The 21376-nt window shown below is 52.3% G+C and overlaps 1 protein-coding gene across 1 annotated transcript in view; it reads left to right on the plus strand.

Moving 5' to 3' along the window:
- The first annotated feature begins 2304 nt into the window (after positions 1-2304).
- Positions 2305-21376, plus strand: part of SLC39A11 (solute carrier family 39 member 11) — a 61786-nt gene continuing 42714 nt past the window's right edge. Inside the window, exons 1-5 of the mRNA XM_058038679.1 lie at positions 2305-2357; positions 3852-3965; positions 5090-5128; positions 8942-9100; positions 21152-21302. Coding sequence (XP_057894662.1) covers positions 3858-3965; positions 5090-5128; positions 8942-9100; positions 21152-21302 — 457 coding nt within the window. The 5' untranslated portion in view covers positions 2305-2357; positions 3852-3857. The remainder of the gene's footprint in view (positions 2358-3851; positions 3966-5089; positions 5129-8941; positions 9101-21151; positions 21303-21376) is intronic.

Raw genomic sequence — 21376 nt, forward strand, 5'->3', positions numbered from 1 at the left:
TCCCCGCCGCCGGTTCCTCCCTCCCTGCCCTCCTCGCCCGCCGTTAATTGCCTCCCTAGGCGTTAATTGCCTCCCTAATTGGTTCGTTGATCTCGGGGGGGCCGGGCAGGGCTCGGAGCGCTGACACCGAGGAGCCTTTGGCCGCCTTTGGCCGCCGATGCCGGCTCTGCGGCGGTCCTGGCACCGACCCGGGGCTGGGCGGGCTGGCATTGGCGGCCGGGCTCTGCTCCAGCTGGCAATGCCACCGCTGGGGACAGCCCGACAGCCCCCGGCCCGGCATGGGGACCCGGCAGGAGGAGGAGGATGAGGAGGATGATGGCAGCGTCCCCTGTGCCCTGGCACGGGACCGTGACCCCGCCTGTGCCGTCCTTGGGGACAGCCCCGTGTCCCCAGGGCCTGTCTGGCCATCCCGGCTGGCTCCGGGCTGACACTGATGGATTCGGCTTGGGCAAGAGCCCGGCCGTGAGCCGAGGCTGTGCGGAGGGGACACGGCGGGGACGGGGACACGGCGGGGACACGACAGGGACACGGCAGGGACAGGGACACGGCAGGGACACGGCGGGGACACGGCAGGGACACTCTGGCCATTTCCAGGGACACTGTAGGGACACTGCAGGGACACTCTGGCCATTTCCAGGGACACTGCAGGGACACTCTGGCCATTTCCAGGGACATGCCCAGCTGGCAGTGCCCGTGCCAGCCCTGCAGGATGTCCCTCTCTGCCCCAGACAGTTCCTGGCACAAAATCCCAAAGGATTTGCGTGCCCCGTGTGGGGTCTCCGTCACCCTGATGGGACATGGCAGCAGATTTGTCCCCTTTGGGTGGTAAAAGTGAATTTTAGGGGCTCTGGGTCTGCTCCTTCCCTGCTGGACAGGCAGGGCTGTGACACTGACCCAGGGCTGTGACACTGAGGGGACAGGCAGGGCTGTGACACTGGGACAGACAGGGCTGTGACACTGGCACAGGGCTGTGACACTGAGGGGACAGGCAGGGCTGTGACACTGGGACAGACAGGGCTGTGACACTGACCCAGGGCTGTGACACTGAGGGGACAGGCAGGGCTGTGACACTGAAGTGTCCCCGCACACAGAAGTGACACTCTGGGGTCCGGAGGTGGCAGTTGATGTTGCTGATGCTCCTGCTCAGAGCCACCACAGCTGTCCCCATTGCCACCCACACGTCCCCAGGCAGGGCCATCGCTGCCAGCCACCCCCAGCCTGCTGCAGCGTGTCACCGTGTCCCCAGGGCCGGCCCTGTCGTGTCCCCGTGTCCCCAGGGCCAGCCCTGCTGTGTCACATCTGTCCCCAGGGCCGGCCCTGCCATGTCCCTGTGTCCCCAGGGCCAGCCTTGTGTTGTCACTGTGTCCCCAGCCAGGTCCCAGCTGTCCCCAGCCCTGCCAGCACGCTGTCACAGCGTCACCCCAGATCCCCAAAGTGTCCCCGTGTCCCTCCCAGCTGGCACCTGGCCCCGCAGCGAATGGGGGATGCAGCAATTACGGGGCCGGATTGATTAAATCCTAATTAAATCCTAAATCAGGGAGCTTTCAAACAGCCCTGAGCTTTCCCAGCTGGGGCTGGGCAGGGGCTGTGGCACAGGATGTGTCCTTCTGTCCTTCTGCCACCCCTGCTCCGTGTGGCGTGGCACAGGAGGGGACACCGGGCACTGTGACCAGGGACAATTGGTGACAATGCCACCTCTGCCCCCTGTGATGGTGATTTGGGGGGCGTCAGGAGGAATTCCTGCATGGACAGGGCTAGGGAGCATCGGGAGGAGCTGCCCAGGGAGGGCACAGTGCCCATCCCCGGGGGTGGCACCATGGGGACAGGGTGGCACTTGGTGACCCCAGAAATGTCATTAATTCCGGGATTCTGTGACACCCACGAGTGACAGGTGACTGTGGCTCTGCCCAGGGGACAGGGTGGCACTCGGTGACCCCAGAAATGTCAGTAATTCTGTGACATCCACGAGTGACAGTGACAGTGACAGCCACGGAGCCAGCTCTGCTTGCCCCTGTGCGAGCTCATTAACGCTGCTAATTAGCTGATTGCGGGGGTGGCAATCAGAAGGCGGCTCTCAGGGCACTCCAATGCCAAGGCGAAGCTGTGTCCGGGGGTCTCTTTGCAGCGGGGGGAGCGGTGACAATGACACGGCAGCGACAGCGCCGCCTTGTCGCGCCCGCCCGCGCCGCCCGCCCGCCTCGCTTTGAGGCCGCCGCGCCCGCGCCAACCGCAGAGCCGAGGGCGGGCCCCGCCCCCGCCGCGCTGCTATTGGCTGAGAGCCGCGGGGGGCGGGGCCAGCCCGCGGACACGTGTGCGCACCCGGAAGCGGCGGCGGGACCGGCCCGGCCCGGGCGGAGGTACCGGAGGGAACCGGGAGGGACCGGGTTCGGATCCGGGTGGGGACGGGCGGTTCTGGCACCGCCCCGGCCCTGGCACAGCCCCGCAGCCCCGGCTGTGGGAGTTGCGGGGGTCTCGGTAGCGGCCGGGCCACCGGGGGTGCCGCGTTCGGGGGGTTCGGGGCTTGCGGTGGCTCCGGGGCTGCGGGGTTCGGGGGTGCCGGGGTGAGCCAGCGGCTCAGCGGTGTGCGGGATTGAGGGGTGCGGGGTCCTGGGGCTGGCCCGGGGGGTTTGGGTTGGGGGCTCGGGGCTCCGGGGGCTCCGGGTTTGGGGATCCCGGGAGCACCCGGGGCTCCGGTTTGGGGGTCCTGGCACCGGCTGGAGCTCGGGGTTTGGGGGTTCGGTGCTGCCAGGACCGGCCCCATGGCTGGAGGGCCCCGGGGTGCCGGTGTTGGGTTGGGGAGAGGGGTTTGGGGGTGTTTGGGTGCTCCTGGGTGGGCTGTAGGACCCCTGTAGGAATGGGGGGGATCGTCCTGGGGGGGGCTGAGATGGGAAATCTGCGGGGTCTGAGCCGGGCAGGGGCTGGGAGAGCCTTTGGAGCTGCCACTGGTGTGTGTATATTTCATAAATATTCACATTTAAATTTACCAATCCTTGTCTATTTCATATATACTCACATAGAAACCTATCAATCCTTGTATATTTCATGTATATTCCCATATAAACCTATTAATCCCTGTATATTTCATGTATATTCCCATATAAACCTATCAATCCTTGTATATTTCATGTATATTCCCATATAAACCTATTAATCCCTGTATATTTCGTGTATATTCACATACAAACCGATTATCCCTGTATATTTCATGTATATTCCCATATAAACCTATGAATCCCTGTATATTTAATATATGAGCCTATTAATCCCTGTGTATTTCATGTATATTCACATATAAATCTATCAATGCCTGTATATTTCGTGTATATATACACGTAAACCTATTAACCCCTGTGTATTTCATATATATTCACATATAAACCTATCAATGCCTGTATATTCCATTTATTTACACACAAACATATCCATGCAGGTGTATGTTATAAATTCATTCATCTGGATTTCCGTGGCACTGCTGCTCCCTGGGCCGTTCCCGGTGCTCGCTGCCCATTTCCCGGGTTTTATTGCCCATTCCTGGGGATTTGTTGCCCATTTCCCGGGGATTTGTTGCCCTTTTCCCCTTTCCCGAGGTGCTGTGAGGTTTTTCACTTTCCCCACCAGGAAAACCAGGGGCACAAAAAGGGGTCTGGGCGAGGTGTGACCCCAAACCCTGCTGGGGTTCTGCTCCAGGTGGGATCTGATGGGCTCAGCTTAGATTGCAAAGCCTGGCCTAAGGGGGACGGGGGGCTTAGGGGGGATGGCTGGGCTGGCTGTGGGGTCTGGGTGAGGTTTGGGTGGGTTTGGGGGTCTCTGGAGTCTCTGGCTGTTCCCCCGATGCAGTTTTTCTCTCCCAGGCCAGGATGATCCCGGGGCTGGGCCCAGGGCTGCAGGCACTGCTGGGCACTCTGCTCACCTGGGCCCTGACAGCAGCAGGGTCGGCTCTGGTGTTCGTGTTCTCCAGAGGCCAGGTGAGCCTGGGCTCCCCCAGATCCCAACCCCAGGGCAGCCCCTGAACCCCTGCAATCAGCCCCTGGGCCTTGGGTCCCACGGGATCCCAGCCGTGGGGCAGCTCCTGAGCCCTGGGATCCCACAGATCCCACAGGATCCCAACCCTAGGGTGTCTCCTGAGCCCCTGGAACCAGCCCCTGAGCCCTGGGATCCCACAGGATCCCAATCCAAGGGCAGGTGAGCTCTTGGGATCAGCCCCTGGGTCCCTGGAATCAGCCCCTGGGATCCCACACATCCCACAAGATCCTGACCCTGGGATCAGCCTCTGAACCCCTGGAATCAGTCCCTGAGCCCCTGGAATCAGTCCCTGAGCCCCTGGAATCGTCCCCTCAGCCCCAGGATCCCACAGACCCCACAGGACCCCAGAGCAGGGCCAGGTGAGGCCTGGCACCCCTCGGGATCTGAGCTGTGCCCTGCTCCTGCCTGGCTTTCCCTGCCCGCTCCCAGCTCTGAGGGGCAGCAAGAACAAAACCCCGGCTCCTCTCCCATCACCAGGAGGGGAAGGAAATCAAAAATCAAATTTCTGAGCCTGGAATGTGAATGTGCCCCTGGGGCTCTGTGGGCAGCTGCGGCTCCCCTGCCTCTAACCTGGCTCTGGTTTCCAGGGCAGGATTTGGGTCAGCGCCTGCTCACAAGGAGCAGAGTGAGGAGCTCCAAGTCATCCTGGATCCAAAATTAGAGCCCTCCTTGGCCAGGGTGCTCCAGATTGCCCGAGGTGGATTCATTATTTATGCCTCAGCCTTGTGATGCTTTATTCAGGAGCTGCCTGCTCAGGGAGGCTCCCTTGGAGCAGCACTTGGCATTTCTTCCTTGGGGAGGGGGTGAAACCTGCCCTGGAGGGGCAGGCACAGCCCCAGGTGTGCCCAAACCCCAGTGCCAGCCTGGACTGGGGCACTGCCAGGGCTCCAGGGGCACCCACAGCTGCTGTGGGCACCCCATCCTGCCATGCCAGGGCACAATTCCTGCTCAAATCCCCTCCTGAGCCCTCCCCAGCCTGGGCACCCTCTCCCAGCCCTGTGGGCAGTGCCCTCACACCAGCTCAGGGTGGTTTCATTGTGGTTTTGTTGTTTGCTTTTATTTCCAGAGGCGGATCCTGGATGGGAGCCTGGGCTTTGCTGCAGGGGTGAGTGCAGCCTCCTCCTCCTCCTCCTCCCCGTGCTCTCTGCAGCCCCTCCACGCTTGGTTTGGTTCTCCACTCGAGCTAAAATCCCTTGGGTGATTCCCTGAGGGTGGAGGTGGCACCAGGATGGGCACAAGGCCCCCTTGGCTCTCTGCAGTTCAATCCTCCAATTCCTGGGGGCACTGGGATGGGCTGGGGGCTCTGTGCCCGCCTGGATTTGTGCTTGAAACCCTCAGGAGCAGAGGGAAGGCAGAGCTGCAGCTCTCCATGGAGGCTGCGTGTGAAACGTGGGGCTCTCTCCTGGAGGATAAAACTGGAACTGTGGGGTTGGGAGCCGTGCAGGGGTTTGGGAGCCGTGCAGGGGTTTGGGAATGCGGGGCTGGCACTGCCCAGGTGCTGGGGCCCCACCCAGACTCATTAAATCCCTCATTAATTATCGAGTCCAGCTGCTCAGCCCCACCCTGCAGGTGCGGGAGGGCGCCTGGGTGTGCTCTGGGGGTGGTGCCCCAGCAGCTGGACCCGATAATTAATGAGGGAAACAAAGGGGATTTAATGAGTTGGGTGGGGTCAGTGCCAGCCTCGCATTCCCCAACACCTGCACAGCTCCAAAACCCCTGCCCAGCTCCCCAAACCCCACAGTTCCAGGTTTACCCTCCAGGAGAGAGCCCCACATTTCACACGCAGCCTCCATGGAGAGCTGCAGCTCTGCCTTCCCTCTGCTCCTGAGGGTTTCAAGCACAAATCCAGGCGGGCACAGAGCCCCCAGCCCATCCCAGTGCTGCCAGTGTGCTGGGCTGTGTCACCTGGCTGTGCCACCTGGCTGTGCCCTGTGTCACCTGCGTGCCAGGCGGGTGCCAGGGGATGTGTGTGCTCGCTGCAGGGTGGGTGCTGTCCCCCTTTGGAGGCAGTGGGGGATCCCTGGGCTGGCGTTTCTGCAGGGATCCCAGCAGGATGAGGAGCTGCTGAGGCCTCCAGGTGCCCCTGGCACAGCTCGGAGCCAGCCCTGCCTGGCCCAGGTGTGGCTGAGCTCCTGCAAACATTGGCTGTGCCCTCAGCTCTGCCAGCTGGCAGCGCCCAGAGCAGGAGGGGGATTGTGCCTGGAGGGGCCAGGGGGCACTGGGGACATTGGGGACACCAGGGTCCCCCCGAGTCTGGGTTTTCCCAGCTGGGCAGTGTTGCCATTGCTTGGCCAACAGCTGGGTCTGCACCTTTTCCCTGCCTCAAAAGGGTTCAACAACACAAGGAGCCTGTACTTGTCCTCCCTTTTCCTTCTTCTTTCCCCCCTTTTTTTCCTTCTTTCCTTTCGCTTTCCCCCCTTTTTTCCCTTCCTTTCTTCCCCCTCCTTTTTCCCCTTTTTTCCCTTCCCTTTCCCCCCTTTTTTCCTCTTTTTTCCCTTTCCTTTCCCTCCTTTTTTCCTTTTCCTTTTCCCCCTTTTCTCCCCTTCCTTGCCCCCTTTTCTCCCCTTCCTTTTCCCCCTCTTTCCCCTTTCATTTTCCCCCTTTTTTCCTTCCTTTCCCCCCTTTTTTCCCTGCAGCTGCTCTGGGTGTGCTGGGGTGAGCCTGGGCACGTGGATGAATGGAACTGGGCTGTACTGGGCTGTACTGGGAGTGCCTTTCCCTGCCCCAGTTCCCTCTCTGCAGTCCCAGCTGATCCCAGTTCTGCAGGCAGGAGCTCTGAGCTTTTGTGTTTCCATAGAGACAAAGCTTTGCTTGCTGGGGCATCTGATGGCAAATTCTGCTTTTTCTCTTAAATCTTGATATCCTTAACTGAGATTTTTTTTTTTGTTAATTTATTTTTTCTCTGCGGTGCTGCAGGGCTGGGCTCAGCCACCAGGAACAAACACCTGCAGCTTTCCCTGTGCCTGGGCTGCACTTTGGTTTTTCCCTGTCCCAAATGGAGCAGGAAATCATCCTGAACCCTCCCCAGGCACCCTGGGATCAAACATTCCCTAAAACAGCTCCAGGAGCTCACTCAGCTCTGCTTAATGGAGCTTCCACGAAGCCAAGTGGAAAAGTTTGGCAAGGAAAGTGCCCTGCCAATGTCTTCATCCTCCACCTGCCTTTCCCACTCCTTCTCCAGCATTTCCTGCTCCCCAGTGTCCCTTGGTGTCCCCACCCCATCACAGGAGGGAGGCCAGGCCCTCCTGATTTAATCAGGGATTTAATTGCAGCCCAGCCCTGGCTCTGTGGATAAATTGTACTGGGATGCACTGAGGTGTACACCCCACTTCAATTTCTCCACATTTTCCCCCTTTTTTTCCTTTTTCCTTTCTGAATTTTCACTCCAAACGAGGCTCCCCGGGCACGGGGGCCCTGCAGGATCCCTGGGTTTGGGGGGCAGAATTTGGGGGATCCCTGCTCTGGGTCCCTGTGGAAGGAGGTGCCAGCCCTGGGAAAGGTTTGGGGTTAAATCCTGTTGGGTTTGGAGGGATTCCAAGCAGGCGGGCAGGAGCTGCAGGGGATCCTAAATCAGGTGAGCCCAGCTCTGCCCCTGCCCTGGGAGCTCCTGAATCCCCAAATCCCCCCCTGGGCTCGGGGCTGGGCTGAGGAGAAGCTGCTGAGGGGCTCCCTGGCACCTCGGGGTGCTCTGGAGATCTGTGACCAACCCTCCCAGCCGCTGGGGCTGCCACAATCAATGCAATAAACGGAATAAACGGAATAAATGGAATAATTCCCTTTCCCGCAGCCGGCTCAGAGCTGTGTCAGCACTGCCCTGGAGCTGTGGGATCCTGGCAGATCTGGGGGCTGAGCTCTGTTTGCTGTGCAGCAGTGAGACGCTCACATGAGCTGACAGCAGCACCCTCGCAGCCTCTCCCGCTGGGCCGCGTGGTTGTTTGTCACAGGAGGTGGCATTTGAAGGATGAGGTGTGACAGCCCTGCTGCAGGCTGGCGTGACAGCCCCGCTGCTCCTGCTCACCCTCAGCGCTGGGATTCACACAGAGGGCAGCTCTGCCTTCTGCTCGGGGCTGACAGAGCTGGGCTGGAGCTGCAGGAGGGGAGCTCTGGGCTGGGAGCTGGGCAGGAATTCCCTGGGAAGGTGTTGGGAAACTGGCCAGGAGGTTTGGGAGTTGGGGAGGAATCCTCTGGGAAGCTCTTGGGATGTTGGCAGGAGGTTTGAGGTGGAGGTTGGGAAGGTTGGGGACACTGGCAGGGGGTTTGGGGTGGGAGTTTGGAAGGTGTTGGGACGTTGGCAGGAGGTTTGGGTTGGAAATTGGGAAAGAATTCTGTGGGAAGGTCATGGGACACTGGCAGGAGATTTAGGATGGAAATTGGGGAGGAATTCTGTGGGATGGTGTTGGGGCACTGGCAGGAAGTTTGGGTTGGGAGTTGGGGAGGAATTCTGTGGGAAGCTCATGGGACACTGGCAGGAGATTTAGGATGGAAATTGGGAAGGAATTCTGTGGGAAGGTGTTGGGGCACTGGCAGGAGGTTTGGGATGGAAATTGGGAAGGAATTCCCAGTGAGGAATCCCCACTGAGGGTGTTGTGACACTGTCCCAGGTGCCCACAGCAGCTGCTCTTGCCCCTGGCAGTGCCCAGGCCAGGCTGGACAGGGCTGGCAGCACCCGGGACAGTGTCAGTGTCCCTGCCATGGTGGCACTGCATGAGCTTTGAGGTTTTTTCCAGCCCACACCATTGTGGGGCTCTGAGCCCCCTGCCCAGGGGATTTCCTGGGGTTCTGGGGTGCAGGGCACAGCTGGGGTCCCATTCCCCTGCCCCCTCTGGGCTCTGCTGATCCCTGCACCCCACACCGTTCCTGCTCTGGCATTCCCTTCCCTCCCACCCCGCGGCTCTCACTGCTCCCCTCCTGTCCCCAGGTGATGCTGGCAGCCTCCTACTGGTCCCTGCTGGCCCCTGCCATCGAGCTGGCCCAGGAGTCCGGCACCTTTGGGGCCTTCTCCTTCTTCCCCGTGGCTGCTGGCTTTGCCCTGGGGGCAGCGTTCGTCTACGGGGCCGACCTGCTGCTGCCAGAGCTGGTGAGTGGGGCTGGGGGCTCATCCCAGTGTTCTTTTATGGGAATTGTGGGGCTGGGGGATCATCCCCGAGCTGGTGGGTGGGGCTGGGAAGGGTCATCCCAGTGTTCTTTTATGGGAATTGTGGGACTGAGGGCTCATCCCAGTGTTTATCAGTGAGATTGTGGGGCTGGGGGCTCATCCCAGTGTTCTTTTATGGGAATTGTGGGGCTGGGGGCTGCTGCCAGAGCTGGTGAGTGGGGCTGGGGGTCATCCCAATGTTTATCAGTGAGATTGTGGGGCTGGGGGTCATCCCGGTGTTCTTTTATGGGATTGGGGGGCTGGGGTGTCATCCCAGAGCTGGTGAGTGGGATGGGGGATCATCCCAGTCCTGGTCACTGGGAACTCCCAGTTTGGGAGCTCATCCCAGTGTTCATCAGTGAAAATTCCAGTCTGGGGGCTTATGCCAGTGTTCATCAGTGGGAATTCCCAGTTTGGGGGATCATCCCAGTGTTCATTTGTGGGATTGTGGGGCTGGGGGATCATTCTAGTGCTGTCAGAGGGAATTCCCAGTTTGGGAGCTCATCCCAGTCCTGGTCACTGGGATTGGCCTGGGGGGATTATTCCAGTGCTGTCAGAGGGAATTCCCAGTTTGGGGGTTCATCCCAGTGCTGTCACTGGGAATTCCCAGTCTGGGGGCTCCTCCCAGTGCTGACACTGGTAATTCCCAGTCTGGGCATTCCTGCCCTTTCTCCAGCTGCAGAGAACACCAGCTGGTAGCTGGGCATGGTGAATTCTCTCCCAGATTAATCCATTTGTGATTTCCCTGAGCCCTGCCTGGCTCTGGCAGTGCTGGATGCAGTTCAGACTCTCTGAGCTCTGTTGTATTTTTATAATCTCTCCGTTTTTCCCCTTTCACGCTCGTGCCTTTGTCCTTCCTGCTGGCAGCTCCTCTCTCACAGCTCAGGTGTGACCTCCCTGTGTCCCAGGGGCTGCACTGGCAGAGCTGCCAGCCCTGGCACTGCTGCTCAAAATACAAATAAATGGGGAGCTGCTGGATTCCTGCAGCTGCCAGCACCAGAATGGGGCAGCCAGGGAAGAATTTCCACTCATTTCCAAGGAGATCCTTCAGTTTTCACAATGGTGCAGCCAGGGAAGAATTTCCACTCATTTCCAAGGAGATCCTTCAGTTTTCACATTGGTGCAGCCAGGGAAGAATTTCCACTCATTTCCAAGGAGATCCTTTCAGTTTTCACGTTGAGTTCAGTGGGATTTTCCTGCCCTGTGGTTATGAGGGAGGAGTGGGAGGTTTTAGGAGGCTGCAGCACCAACCTTCTGCTTTCCCTGGGTTTTGGAGAGGGGTCACAGCTCAGTCAGCTGTGAGGAGAATTGCTGGGTGTTGTGGGGTCACTCTGTCCTGGTTTGAAAGCCAGGTGTGTGCTGAGGAAGGCAGAGGCCTGCCCTGAAATGGAAAATGGAAACTTCCTAAATTCCTTCCTTCCTAAATTCCTAAATTCCATCCTAAATTCCTAACATTCCTTCCTAAATTCCTAAATTCCTAAATTCCTTCCTTCCTAAATTCCTTCATGCCTTCCTTCCTAAATTCCTTCCTGCCTTCCTTCCAAATTATTACATTTTTGAAATTAGGATGGGAATTTAGGGGCAGAGAACAGAGGTTGTACCTTCAGGATGGGAATTTGGGATGTTTTGGGGGTGTTTTGGGCAGAGAGCAGAGGTTGCACTGCAGAATGGGAATCTGGGGATGTTTTAGGAATATTTGGGGCAGAGAACAGAGATTGCACCTTCAGGATGGGAATTTGGGGATGTTTTGGGCAGAGAACAGATGTTTCTCCTTCAGGATGGGAATTTGGGATGTTTTGGGGATGTTTTGGGCAGAGAACAGAGATTGCACTGCAGGATGGGAATCTGGGGATGTTTTAGGAATTTTTTTGGGCAGAGAACAGAGATTGCACCTTCAGAATGGGAATTTGGGGATATTTTGAAAAGAACAGAGGCTGCACTGCAGGGTGGGGATCTGGGGATGTTTTAGGAATATTTGGGGCAGAGAACAGAGATTGCACCTTCAGGATGGGAATTTGGGGGTGTTTTGGGCAGAGAACAGATGTTTCTCCTTCAGGATGGGAATTTGGGATGTTTTGGGGATGTTTTGGGCAGAGAACAGAGGTTGCACTGCAGGATGGGAATTCGGGCACAGCTCCAGGCTGGATAAAAACCACCTCTAAAAGCTTTTACTGACTCCTTGTCAGCCCAGAAGGGTTTTCCTGGAGCACCCCAGTGTTTGGGGTTTGCTGTGGCACGGGAAGGGTTAAGCTCCCAGCAGCTGGAGCCATTCCATCCCTTGCAAAAAGCAGATTTCATCTCTCCCATCTTTATCTTTGCCTTTCCCCCGGGTGTTTGTTCATCCTCCAGCTGAGCAGGGGATGCTGGTGGGGTTGGCAAAGCTCCCCAGAGGGTTTGGGGGCACTTGGAGGGCACAAACACGTCCCAGGGGTTTGGAAAAAATTCATTTCCCCAGATTTCCTGGCATGGAACCTCAGTTTAACCGGATTTTTCCTTTAAATGGGTTTTTTTTTTTTGGGTGCTGATGGTGCTGGGTGAGCCTCTGGTGCCTTTCCTAAAAAGGGTTTGGGGCTCAGCACATCTTCCCTGCCAAAAGCCAAAACCTCTCTGAGGGAAAGTTTACTTTAAAAATTCACTGCAGCAGGTCCCTGATGGCTCAGCTGCTATTTTGGGTCTGCTGAAAGGCAGAAGAATGCTGGAATTAAGTGTTATTATTCCCATCCTTCAGAGCTGTCGTGCAGCTCTGCTGCCTGGGGTGGGTTTGGTTCAGAGTTTGGGGTTTTGTTGGGTTTTATGGGGTTTTATTGGGGGTTGGGATGTGCTGCTTGTTCACAGTTTGGGGTTTATTTGGGTTGGGATGTGCTCCAGAGGATTCCCCAGCCCTGGCTCTGAGTTTCAGGCATTCCCTGCTGGATTTTCACCTCCAGGTGCAAATTTGCAGCACCAGGAGCTGGCCCAAAATATGGAGAATAAAGTGGCGCAACCAAAAAAAGTCCATTTTTGTACTATTCTTTTGTCCCTACAACATTAAATTGGATTAAATTAAATTTAATGCTGTGGGGAAATTAAGGAAATAGAAAATATTTCGTGTTTTCCTACAAAAATATTGCAGGAAATTAAAAATATTCCTACGAAATATTGCAGGAAATGCCCCACAAGAAGCCATAAAAGGGCAAAAGTAATGTTATCAAAAAATGCTGAAAGAAACATGAAATAGGATTGCTGTCAGGATTTCAGCAGAGTTATCTTTTATGATTATGGATTGAGGTTGGTGATCATGGAAAATTCGCGGATAATTCCTGCTTTTGTTGGATTTTATTCACCGAAAATAAGTATGGCTTGCTTGCAGACCCCATCCCTGAGGGGTTTCAGGCCCTGTGGCACTCGGGGATGTGGCTGGGGTGGCCCTGGGTGTTCTCAGAGGGTTTTTACCCACCCTGGGTGGTGTCACCCCTCTCTGTGAGCCCACAGGAGCTGTCCTGGGGCATTCTCAGGGTGGCTTTGGGTGCAGAGCAACCCCAGAACTCCCAGATTTGGGTTTTGGTGGATCTCAGCCCCAGGGCAGGCAGGAATTCCCTGCTTTGCTCAGATTTCTTTTGCTCAGGGCAAAACAAACAGCGGCCCTGGTGTTTGTTTGGTTTTGTGCAGCCCTGGCCCTTTTCCACAGGCTGGGGGAGCAAGGAGGGATCTGGCTCTGGGAGGGAAAAACTTTGGGGTTTTTGGGAATGTAGCAAAGCCTCCCATTGGGAAACCTCCTTCTCTTTTATCTCTGAATAACCCAGAGTTACCTGGGCAGGGGTTTAATTAATTTATAATATATGGTTTTATATATACATATATATATATATATATATATATATATATATATACACATACATACATATATATATATACAGATATACATATATATACATACATATATATATACACATATATATACATATATGCATAAAATATATAATGAATATTAAATATATATAATGTATATTAAAATATAGTGTATATATATAATTATATATATTATATTATTATATATATACACATATATAATTATATATATACACATATATATAATATATATCATGTATATAATAAATATGATCTATATAAAATAGAAATAATATAAATTTTCATAATATATATAATTATATATACGCATATACGATTTTATATACATGCACACATATATAAAATATATATAATGTATATAAAATATATAGATATAATATATATAATAATATATATAATTATATATAAACACATTTATAATTTTATATTTATATATACACACACACACACACATATATATAATGTTTATAGATCCATGAGGGATTGATCCCTGTCTCCTGTCCCAGGTGATTTCTGCCATGAAAATCCCTGACCACCAAACCCACTGATGGGATCCTGTAAAAGACTCAGAACCCCAAAAGGTTTTATTTTTCCATCTTTATCCATGAAAACCTGGCTGTTTCCCACCCCTGGGCAGCACTTTAGTGCTTGGGATCCAGTGGTGGCTGGGTAGGCTGGAATTATTTGCCAAAACCCCCACAAAATGCTAATTATCCTAATTTCTACCCGAGCATTTTGTTTTATTAATGGAGGTAAAGGCTTATTTACTGCCGCAGTGCAATTTGTCAGCTGCTCTTAATTAGGATTCTCTCTCATTATGTGTCAGGCATTTGATAAAAGCTTTATTTGGGGCTGGAGCTGCAGAGCTCCTGGTTCTGAGCTGGGATTTGGGGTTCAGTCCCTCCCGCCCTGCTCAGGTGTGTGGGGTCTGGGGCACTTTGGTGGGGTGGGAAATCCCTCTGGGAGAAACAGGGACAGAAATCCTGGTTTAATTCTTCATCCTTCCTTCCACGAGCTGCTGCTCTGCACAGAGCCCTCTCCATCATCCTGTCCCTCTCCATCATCCTTCCCCTCTCCATCATCCTTCATTCCCCTCTCCATCATCCTGCCCCTCTCCATCATCCTTCCCCTCTCCATCCTGAGCCTCCTTCCCAGGAGCAGGAATTGCTGGCAAGGCTGCTGCTGTTCCATGGGCTTGTCCCTCCTCCTGGTTCTGACATTCCCTGGGCTTTTCTCCCCTCCTGTTTCTGGTATTCCATGGGCTTTTTCCTCCTCCTGACTCTGATATATTCCATGGGCTTTTCCTTCCTCCTGGCCCTGATATTGCACAGGGATTTATCCCTCCCAGCCCTGATATTCCATGGGTTTATCCCCCTCTGGCTCTGACGTTCCCTGGGCTTTTCCTTCCTGATTTTTCCCTCCTTCTTGTCTGATATTCCATGGACCTTTCTCCCCTCCTGGTCTGACATTCCATGAGCTTTTCCCTCCTCTTGGCTCTGATATATTCCATGGGCTTTTCTCCCCCCCTGGCTCTGGTATTCCCTGGGCTTTTGCCTCCTCCTGGCTCTGACATTCCATGGGCTTTTCCCTCCTGCCTTTTCCCTCCTTTTGGTCTGGTATTCCATGGATTTTTCCCTCCTCCTGGTGTGATTTTCCATGGCCTTTTCCCTCCTTCTGCTCTGACATTCCCTGGGCTTTTCCCTCCTGCCTTTTCCCTCCTCCTGACTCTGATATATTCCATGGGCTTTTCCTTCCTCCTGGCCCTGATATTGCACAGGGATTTATCCCTCCCAGCCCTGATATTCCATGGGTTTATCCCCCTCTGGCTCTGACGTTCCCTGGGCTTTTCCCTCCTGCCTTTTCCCTCCTTTTGGTCTGGTATTCCCTGGACTTCTCCCTCCTGCTCTGATATTCCACGGGCTTTTTCCTCCTCCTCCTGGCCCTGACATTCCCTGTTTTTCCCCGCTCCAGGCTCAGCCTTTGCTCCCTGCGTTTTCCCTGTGTCTGTGCCTGGCGCAGGACCATTTCCCAGGAGAATTTCCCAGGAGATTTCCCAGGAGCAGGAGGAGCAGGGATGATCCCTCCTGCACCAGCCCCTGTTTATCCGGGCTCTGCTGCTCCCCAGCCCTGTTGGAGGCTGCTCAGAGCACAACCCCCAATTAATTCCCCCTCAGGAAAGGCAAACCTGCCATTAGGGTGTCAGGAGGAGCAGGGGAGGCTCTGTCACTGCAGGAGCTGCTGCTGGGGGAATCCCAGCTCTGACTCACCAGGAGCTTTCGCTGCTTCTTCTGCTTTTTATTAAGCGTGATTTTTCTGCTCTTTAAATTATTTTTATTCATTTATTAATAAATTCATTTGTATTTATTTTATTTTTATTTAATTTGCTACTTTTGTTATTATTTATTTGATGATTTTTATTAGTATTATTTTATTTTATTTTTTACTTTATTATTTATTAAATTTTCTATTTAATTATTTTTTCTTTTATTATTATTTATTGTATGCTTTTTCGTTATTTTTATTCTATGCTTTTTATTTTATGATTTATTTCTTTTTATATTATGTATTTTATGCTTTTTATTTTTATTTTTTATTTTATGCTTTTTTAGATTTTATTTTATGCTTTTTATTTTATTTTTTATATTATTTCTTTAATGTTTTTATTTTTTACTTTTATTTTTATTTATTTTATACTTTTTATTATTTATTTCTTTTTATATTATTTATTTTATGCTTTTTATTTTTATTTGAAGAGGATATTTCTTGTTGGGACTCAGGTGCTTATCGGTTCTTATCCCTGTCCCAATCTCACAAACCCTCAGTTCTGCAGCACAGACTAAAAATGGAGCCCTGTCTTTCTTTCTACAAGTTTTTTTTAAAAGATAAATTGTCTAATTAAGAAATTACACCTAAATTATTTTTATTTTTAACTCTTTAACTAAGTACCTGTGGTCCACAATGTGGATTTTTATCCAATTACACAAAACCACCCAAACCCATGGTGGAGATGGTGAAGAAGAAGGAGCAACCTTGGCCCTAAAACCTCCAGCTTGCTTTATTACTATATATTATGACTTTATTATTATATTACTATATATTCTATTACTATATACATAATTTATTACTATATATTCTATTACTATCTATATAATTTATTACTATATATTCTATTACTATCTATATAATTTAGTACTATATATTCTATTACTATCTATATAATTTAGTACTATATATTCTATTACTATCTATATAATTTAGTACTATATATTCTATTACTATCTATATAATTTAGTACTATATTCTAAACCCTGAAACTTTGAGGTTTTTCGCCCTCTGATGTCACACACTTCTATGAACCCCCCCCCCCATAATTTCAGTTTTAGAATTGAATTCTGGAAGCTTCTCCACGTCAATGCAGTGTTGTCTTGGGGGTCAGTGCCTGGCAGCACAGAAAACCCAAAATTCTCAGTGGTAACCAGGTATTTTTATTGTATTTTTTTAAATTGTATTTTTGTTGTATTTAATTTTTATTGTGTTTTTTTTTTTTTTTTTAATTTATTGTATTTTTTTGTATTTTTATTGTATTTTTATTTTTTAAATTGTATTTTGATTGTACATTTTTAACCAACCTTTCTGGGCTGGTGAGGATGATGAGGAGTCCGTGGTCATTTCTCTGTGCTGAGCTCTCCTCACGTCTGCAGGGCTGCCTGAGCGCCCAGAGGAAGCCGTGTGTTAAAATAATGCAATTTAGCGCTGCTGCCTCTTCATTTGGGGCTGATGGATGCTGCCCGAGCCCTGTGCATCCTGCCAGAGCTCCCAGAGCTGCCCTTCCCCTCCGCACGAGGGAAAACTGGGCAGGAACGAGCCGGGAATTGAAGGTTTGTTTGCTTTTCCCTCTCACCCTGGCAAAAATCCCCTGAAAATCCACGTGGGAAAAGGGGTGGGATTGGCCAGGGTTTGGCAGCTCCTGGTGATCCCAGCTGGTTGTTAAAATCTCTATTAAAATCTCATTTTGTGGGGCACAGACCCCTCTGAGGGTGCAAGTGGTGCGAGGAATAAAATACCCCCAGGATGAAATAAAATGCCCCCAGGATAAAATAAAAATTCCCCAGGATAAAATAAAAACCCCCCTCCCCCTCAAGGTTTGGCTATGGCTGGAAGAGGCAAGTCTCCTCCCAGCATAAACTGGTTATTAAAATCACAATTAAAATCTCACTTTGTGGGGCACAGATCTCTCTGAGGGTGCAAGGAAAATAAAAAAAAATAAAAATCCCCCAGGATAAAATAAATCCCCCCCAAGTCTGACTATGGCTGGAAGAGGCAAATCTCCCAGCCCACACTGGTTATTAAAATCTCAATTAAAATCTCACTTTGTGGGGCACAAACCCCTCTGAGAGCGCAGGGGGTGTAAGGAAAATAAAAACTCCCAAGGATAAAGTAAAAATCCCCCCAGGATAAAATAAAGCCCCCCCAGAAAATCCCCCTCAAGTTTTGGCTGTGGCTGGAGCAGGCAAATCTCCCAGCACACATTGGTTATTAAAATCTCAATTAAAATCTCACTTTGTGGGGCACAAACCCCTCTGAGAGTGCAGGGGGTGTGAGGAAAATAAAATAAAACCCAGAAAATCCCCCTTGAGGTCTGGCTGTGGCTGGAACAGGCAGATCTCCTCCCAGCACAAACTGGGAGTGATCTCCACCCTGACTGGTTGTGCTGGGCTCAGATGCTCTGCTTGGGGCAATTATTCCCAACAATTCCCATTTTATTCCATTGCAAAAATGAATTTTGCTGGTCGTGCTTGGGGTTTTTCCAGGATTCCTGGCGGGCAGGAGTTGGGGACAGTGACAGGAACCTCCTGGTGCTGCAGGGATGGGGTTGGTTTGGTTTGGTTTTGTTTGGTTTTCTTGTTTGTTTTTTTTTGTGGCCAGAGAAGGGAAAACCTTGCTGTGCTTTTGTTTTGGTGTGGCTGAGGTTACCAAAGCCTGGTTTGGGTGTCAGTGATGGTCCCTGATGTTCCCTGTGCCCCTTTTTTCAGGGGGTGCGATCTCAAATCCCTGCTTTCCCTAAAAGGATACATGTTTTAAATCTAAAAAATGACCTATTTTGTATCAAAAAGGGTCCCTGTTTTTGGGGGTGTGATCCCAAATCCTTGCTTTCCCTAAAAAGATAACTTTTTTTAAAATCTAAAAGAATGCCCATTTTGTATCAAAAAGGATACCATTTTTCAGGGGGGTGTGATCCCAAATCCCTGCTTTCTCTAAAAGGATTATTATTATTATGTTTTTTAAATCTAAAAGAATACCCATTTTGTATCAAAAAGAATCCCTTTGTTCAGGGGGATGTGATCCCAAGTCCTTGCTTTGCCTAAAAGGATACATTAAAAAAAAAAAAAAAGAATAGCCATTTTATATCAGAAACAATCCAGTTTTTGAGGGGGGTGTGATCCCAAATCCTTGCTTTCCCTAAAAAGATAACTTTTTTTTAAAATCTAAAAGAATACCCATTTTGTATCGAAAAGGATCCCTTTTTCAGGGAGATGTGATCCCAAATCCCTGCTTTCCCTAAAAGGATACATTTTTTAAAAAACTAAAACAATACCCATTTAATATCAAAAGCAATCCCTTTTTGGAGCGGGATGTGATCCCAAACCCTTGCTTTCCCTAAAAGGATTATTATTATGTTTTTTTAAATCTAAAAGAATGCCTATTTTATATAAAAAGGATCCCCTTTTCCCCATATAAAGCATCCCTTTTTCCCATATAAATGACATTTTTTCCCATGTACAGGACATATTTTTTCCCACACAAAGGACACCTCTTTTCCTGCATAAATTATATTTTCCCCCCTCATTTTCTTCTCCACCAGGCTCAGGCCAGCCCCACACTCCACTCCAGCAGCACTGGGAGCTCCCACATCCCAAAACTGTTTTTCCTCCAAGTTCTTCCTGTCCAAGCCTCTCCCTTTCTGCACTAATCAACCCCCGTGGTTATTCCGGCAGACACTAATTACTGCCACCGACTAATTAATGCCATTGCCTTTCCTGCTCTCCCCGCAGTGATGGGAAGGCACTGACACCAATTAAAGGCTCCTGCAGGCTCGGGGCTGGCATGACTCAGAGCAGCCTGGGCTGGCATCGTCCTGAGCTCTCCTCAAGGGCACCAGGACTGGCACAGATTGTCCCCAACCCCAGGGAGGGCACCAGGATTGGCACAAAGTGTCCCCAGCCCAATAAAGGGCACCAGGATTGGCACAAAGTGTCCCCAACCCCAGGGAGGGCACCAGGATTGGCACAAAGTGTCCCCAACCCCAGGGAGGGCACCGGGATTGGCACAAAGTGTCCCCAACCCCAGGGAGGGCACCAGGACTGGCACAAAGTGTCCCCAGCCCAATAAAGGGCACCAGGATTGGCACAAAGTGTCCCCAACCCCAGGGAGGGCACCAGGACTGGCACAAAGTGTCCCCAGCCCAATAAAGGGCACCAAATCCAGCTGAGCTTCCCAAATCCAGCTGGGATTCCTGGAGGTCACCAAGATTGTCACAAATTGTCCCAAATTGTCCCCAACCCCAGGGATGGCACCTGAGCTTCCCCAGTCCAGCTGGGATTGCTGGATCTGTGCAGTTCTGGGGGGTGTGAAAAATGTGGTTTTTTTTATTATTGGCTTTTTGCAAATATTCAGATGATTATTATATGTGTTGTGTTAGAACGTTATGCTGTGTGAGGTTTTATTCTAATTTCAGAAAGGGAAATCTCCTTTTCCCCTTTCCTGGCTCTCATCTCCACGCTTTGCTGGAGATTTCCTCTATCTCTCCTGTCTCTCAGCATCCAGGATTTGCTGGAAATCTCCTTTTCCCCCCTGTCTCTCCCGGTCTGAGGGATTGGGTCGGTGGAGGTGAGAGCTCCCAGCTGAACTAATGCGGATCTGTCATTGGTATTAATGGCCCTGCTCAGACTCGTTATGCAAATGAGGGGAGAGGAGCTGATTGGGTTATTCATCTTTAACCTTTGGTTGGGTCCCTGTGACCCCCCGAGGGAGCTCCTGTTGCTGCTGTGCCTCAGGGTGATGGTTTGTGCTGCTGGCCTGGGCACCAGGGCTGCACCCTCGCTGCTCCTGGGGGGAGCCTGGGGGTCTCACATGGATATCCATGCCTGGGGGTGCTCCTGAGGTGATCCCACCTGGAATTTCCTCCTTGGGGGTGCTCCTGGGGGTGATCCCAGGTGATCCCACATGGATATGACTCCCTGCAGGTGCTCCTGGGGGTGTTCCCACCTGGATATGACTCCCTGTGGATGATCCTGGGGGTGATTCCAGGTGGACATCCCTCCCTGGGGATGATTTCAGGTGATCCCACCTGCACATCCCTCTCTGGCAGTGCTCCTGGGGTGATCCCACCTGCACATCCCTACCTGGGGGTGTTCCTGGGGTGATCCCTGGTGATCCCAGGTGATCCCACCTGGACTTTCCTCCTTGGGGGTGCTCCTGGGGGTGATTCCAGGTGGACATCCCTTCCTGGGGGTGATTCCAGGTGATCTCACCTGCACATCCCTACCTGGGGGTGCTCCTGGGTGATCCCACCTGCACATCCCTACCTGGGGGTGCTCCTGGGGTGATCCCAGGTGATCCCACCTGCACATCCCTCCATAGGCGTGATCCTGGCAGTGATTCCAACTGGACATTCCTCCCTGTGGATGCTCCTGGGGGTGATCCCACCTGGATATCACTCCCTGGGGGTGATCCCAGGGGATCCCACCTGCACATCCCTCCCTGTGGATGCTCCTGGGGGTGTTTTTAGCCTGGCTGTGGGGTGTGCTTTGAGGTTTTAGGGTGTGCTTTGAGGCTTTGGAGCGTGCTTTGAGGTTTTGGGGTGGTTTTGTGGTGTGTGGATGGGATTCCCCAGGAGCTGTGGCTGCCCCACCCCTAGAACTGTCCCAGGCTGGGTTGGACGGGGCCTGGAGCACCCTGAGCAGTGAAATGTGTCCCTGCCGTGGCAGGGGGTGGCACTGGGTGGACTTTCAGGTCCCTGTCCAGCCTGGGGCAGTGGTGGGAGCTGCTGTGGCCTGTGCCCATCAGTCCCAGCCCATCCCAAAGCCCTGGGCGCGGGGCTGGGGCAGCCCTGGGCTGTGCTGACCTGTCTGTGTTGCCTTGCAGGGGTTCCCTGGCGCTCCCCACGCCGCCCTGGCCCTGAGCTGCGAGCAGAGAGCCCCGAAGGAGAAGCAGGAGCAGAGCCCTGGCTGGGATCTCGGCAGCAGCAGCAGCAGCGAGCTGGCCATCAGGATAGGTAGAGCTGGGCTGCAGCCAGGCAAGCATCCTGTCATATCCCAGCCCCGAGGGCACAGAGCCCCTGCTGCCTTTCCTTTCCTTTCCTTTCCTTTC

Source organism: Melospiza georgiana, chromosome 21 (genome assembly GCF_028018845.1).
Source record: "Melospiza georgiana isolate bMelGeo1 chromosome 21, bMelGeo1.pri, whole genome shotgun sequence".
NCBI classification, from domain to species: Eukaryota; Metazoa; Chordata; class Aves; order Passeriformes; family Passerellidae; genus Melospiza; species Melospiza georgiana.